The sequence below is a fragment of the Mandrillus leucophaeus genome, unplaced genomic scaffold, assembly GCF_000951045.1.
Source record: "Mandrillus leucophaeus isolate KB7577 unplaced genomic scaffold, Mleu.le_1.0 Scaffold293, whole genome shotgun sequence".
Classification (NCBI taxonomy): domain Eukaryota; kingdom Metazoa; phylum Chordata; class Mammalia; order Primates; family Cercopithecidae; genus Mandrillus; species Mandrillus leucophaeus.
This window is the reverse complement of record NW_012103065.1, coordinates 2611292-2615343: the sequence shown is the minus strand read 5'-3', so window position 1 is coordinate 2615343 and position 4052 is coordinate 2611292. Positions and strand designations below refer to the sequence as shown.

The 4052-nt window shown below is 34.2% G+C and overlaps 1 protein-coding gene across 1 annotated transcript in view; it reads left to right on the top strand.

The window, feature by feature from the left end:
* Positions 1-2778: 2778 nt before the first annotated feature.
* LOC105543927 (desmocollin-3) overlaps positions 2779-4052 on the top strand; it is a 13136-nt gene continuing 11862 nt past the window's right edge. Inside the window, exon 1 of the mRNA XM_011986111.1 lies at positions 2779-2895. Coding sequence (XP_011841501.1) covers positions 2875-2895 — 21 coding nt within the window. The 5' untranslated portion in view covers positions 2779-2874. The remainder of the gene's footprint in view (positions 2896-4052) is intronic.

Below are 4052 nucleotides of genomic sequence, written 5' to 3'. Positions count from 1 at the left end.
GAGAAGGGTGCCAGAACTGGCAGTGAAAAGGGGATGGTAGGGGTGATTAATTACATACCAAGGAATTGATAAAAAACTAAAGATAAATGAGGGATGGTTGCTCTGGTCAGAGATGTGAGTAACAATTGTAGAAAATGAGAAAACTAATGAACCCTGTGGGGATAAATTATAATTGAAGGTATCAGAATGAACTTATATTTTTCCATGTGTATATATATATATATATATATATTTGTACATGTATATGTGTGCATGTGTGTGTGGTTAACATTGATGTAACTGTGTACATATATGCAGAGACACACAAACATAAATGCATACATTTTTGTATCCCTACTTAAGGAGTGAAAGAACTTAGGAGCATAATATCAGAATGGCCACAAGTACAGCTATTACTCAGATAATGCGTTCTAATACCATTTTTCCCCATAGAAGCTTTTTAGAGGAATGACTCTTTTTGAGGCCACAGTAGTTAAAGTATAAAATGAGCAAGAAAGCAAGAACATGCTCAAATAATGATGAAGGTATGTCAAAAACAAACAAAAATGCCAGAAATCAGCTTGAATTGTTCCCCCTTCCCAATTCTAGAGCAATCTGAACATCAAAATAAATAATAGTTTATAAATCGTAAAATGAGACTCCATGAGTCCATTGGATGTAAATACAAAGATAAATGGACAGTTTGATGAAAAACAAGATGCTTACATAGTTTCAAAATATCTCTTCAAATTATGATTATGATTGTTATTATTTGAGACAGAGTCTCACTGTGTCACACAGGCTGGGGTTCAGTGGCATGATCTCAGCACTGCAACCTCTGGCTCCCAGGTTCTAGGTATTCTCCTACCGCAGCCTCCCAAGTAGCTGGGACTAAAGGTGCCCACCACCATGCCCAGCTAATTTTTTTGTTTTGTTTTTGTATTTTTAGTTGAGACAGGATTTCACCGTGCTGGCCAGGCTAGTCTTGAACTCCTGACCTTGTGATACACTCTCATTGGCCTCCCACAGTGCTGGGATTACAGGCATGAGTCACTGCACCCAGCCCACAAAATACTTACCATTTGCAAAGGGCAAAATAGCAACTTTGGAGTAGAGAAAACTGGCAGACACTCACTGAGTCAAGTAATTAAAATGGACTTCATCAGTAATGAGACAAACTGATAACATTCAATAAGAATACAGTGTAATTTCTATGATATTTAATCAAAAGTTACATAACCTGAATCTAATCTTGAGCTCACATTAGGCAAACCCAACTTGAAAGACGTTCTCCAAAATTACTAGTCTGTAATCTTCAAAAAGTTCAAAATCATGAAACTCAAGGGAAGATTGAAGACCTTTTCCATACTGAAGGAGACTAAAGACACATGACAACATGCGATTTGGAATTGGATCTTTTGCTATAAAATATGTTGAGACATATACTGAAATTTAAGTGGAGGTCTTGGTGTTAGATGTATTGATGTTAACTTTCCGATTTTGATGTACCATGGCTGTTTGAAGAATACCCTTGCTTTTAGGAAATGTATATTGAGGCATCAGGTCAGCTACTTATTCTCAAATTGTTCTGAAAAAAACAAAACTCTTACATGAACTTGTAATTATTTTTAAAATTTAATAATTATAGTAAAATAGAAATGAAAGAGAAAAGAATGATAGCTATAGAAGATAGGCAGAGAAGAGCCAACACTTTAAATCATGTTCTAAAAATTCCTGAAGAAGCAAACCTCTGACAAATACTCAGAGGTATCATCCAAAAAAAATTCCTAAAATAAAAGATTTGAAAAGGCAACGAGGTTCTTGGAAAAACTAATCCATAATGGCTGAATCTGAGCCAGATTTTAATAAACTATTAGATGTTAATTTTTTAGAAAAGTATTTGGGCCTTTAGGCAAAAAGAGTAGGTCATTACAAGGGAGTAATATTAATAAATTGTTAGAAGACTTTTCTATAAGTTAACAGAGTAACATATTTAGGAAACCTGAGAGGACACAAAATGTGATTTAACAAGTTTACATTCAGCAAAATGACCTCATATATAAAAGACAGCATATAAATATTTGAGAACATGGGAAACAATATCTCCTATTAGTTCTTCCTGATATATCCACTGGAGAATGCATTCTAGACAACCAAAATACCTAGAGAGGTAAAAATGTAAGAAATGAGAATAAACATAAATTATATTTTTACCTCTAGATTAAAAATCAAGGTTATAAAGGAGAGAGCACATTTCACATAAGGGTTACACGCTCTGCAAACATAGAGGAGATAAAATTATTTAAAAAGTAATTCCCAATGAAAACTTATGTTTTTCTTTTTGTTGATTTCTGTTGTTTTTCTCGTTGCCTACTGTCCCCCACTCCACCTAAACCCTCTTCACCACCCCTACTCCACCTCAGTCGTCTCTGCCTAGATTTCCTGTACTCATTTTTTAACACTCAGCCTAGCCTGCACTCTGTGCTTCCTACCCCACCCATCATGACCCTCCCATGAAATATGTTCCGAAATGCACAGTTAAGAAGGCTTCTCTCTTTCCCTGCCACTTATGCAACCACCATTCCTTACAGATCCACAGTTGTGACTAGCGTGGATTTCATCAGATCAATGACTGACCTTTATTTTATCCTTAGAACTAACCATGCCACTATTTTTAATTCATAACTTATTCATTTTATGAGTAATGAAAAAATTTGCATCTGCCTGCCTTTTAGATTCAGGAGAAGTCACACTTGCATATCCTTTGGATTATGAAGACATAGCCACCCCAAAGTCTTGGGTATTATATTTTAGAGCTTATGACAATGAACGAATACATTCAACAACTGGGACAGTCACAGTGTTTCTACAAGATGTAAGTGACAATCCACCTCAATGCTCACAGGATATTTACATGTAAGTTATGATAGCAATTTTTGGTCTTCAGATTTTGGCACAGAGAAAGCAGGAGAAAAACAAATGGATAAGCATCGTACCATCCCTGGAATGAAGCCGAAGCCTTTCATTCTTTTCTTTATTTTCAGACACTGTGAAGCTTCTCTTTCCATTTCCTCCCTGGTACAAGTGGATCTGCTTTATTAATTATTTTAAAAGTATAAAAATTAAAGCTAGAAAGCCAAAGGATTATTTTGTTTAGTTTCATGCTTTCAGGGAGTTAAAAGAGCTATTATATGAGAAATCATGTATTTGTATAAATGCAAGGTTATAGTTTGTTTTATATTTTACTGACATTAATGATAACTCTAAAGCCACATACAAACTTACTTTCTTTGTTCTAGCTTTTAAACTACGTAGAAATTTAAAATGCAAGTATGATATGTTATTTCTATTATTAAAATGGAGTTAATTTACTCACAAAGATTACACAGTTAATAAATAGTGGGCTGGATCCTGAAACCTCGATTTTCTGATCCTTAGTGTATTGCTCTCTACAGAATACAAGAGTATTTTTGACTTCTAGTCAAAAAGACTTAACTTAGTCTAGTAGTAATCTGGTAACATATCTCATTCCAACAGTGTGCGATTACAGAATTAATGATAGATCACATGATAATCTGTTAATAATTAATGATCACCAATGATGATCAATTAAGTAATATTGATATTATACTATCATATATCATATAGAAAATTTGAGGAAAACCATAGTAATCTGTGCTTCCAGCAACAAAAGACTATCTAGATGGACCTAATATAAATTCTATGCAGTAGAATTCTGATAGTCCTGCAAGTTCAACAATAAAAGCTCCTGCTTACTTAAAATGTTCACTTTCATAGCAGAAATGATATTTTATCATACATTATAAAAGGTTTTTGGTGGTCTGCCCTTGAATTACTTTCTCCCACTGAAAACAATATTTTATGAATACAAATGCAGGGATATATTTGATCACTTTATAAGAAAAATGACCAAAATACACATACAAAAATGGTGCCATTGCTCCATTATACTCAAAAATCAGCTTTTAGGGGGATATCACCACCGACCCCACAGAAATACAAACTACCATCAGAGAATACTATAAACACCTCTACGCAAATAAACTAGAAAA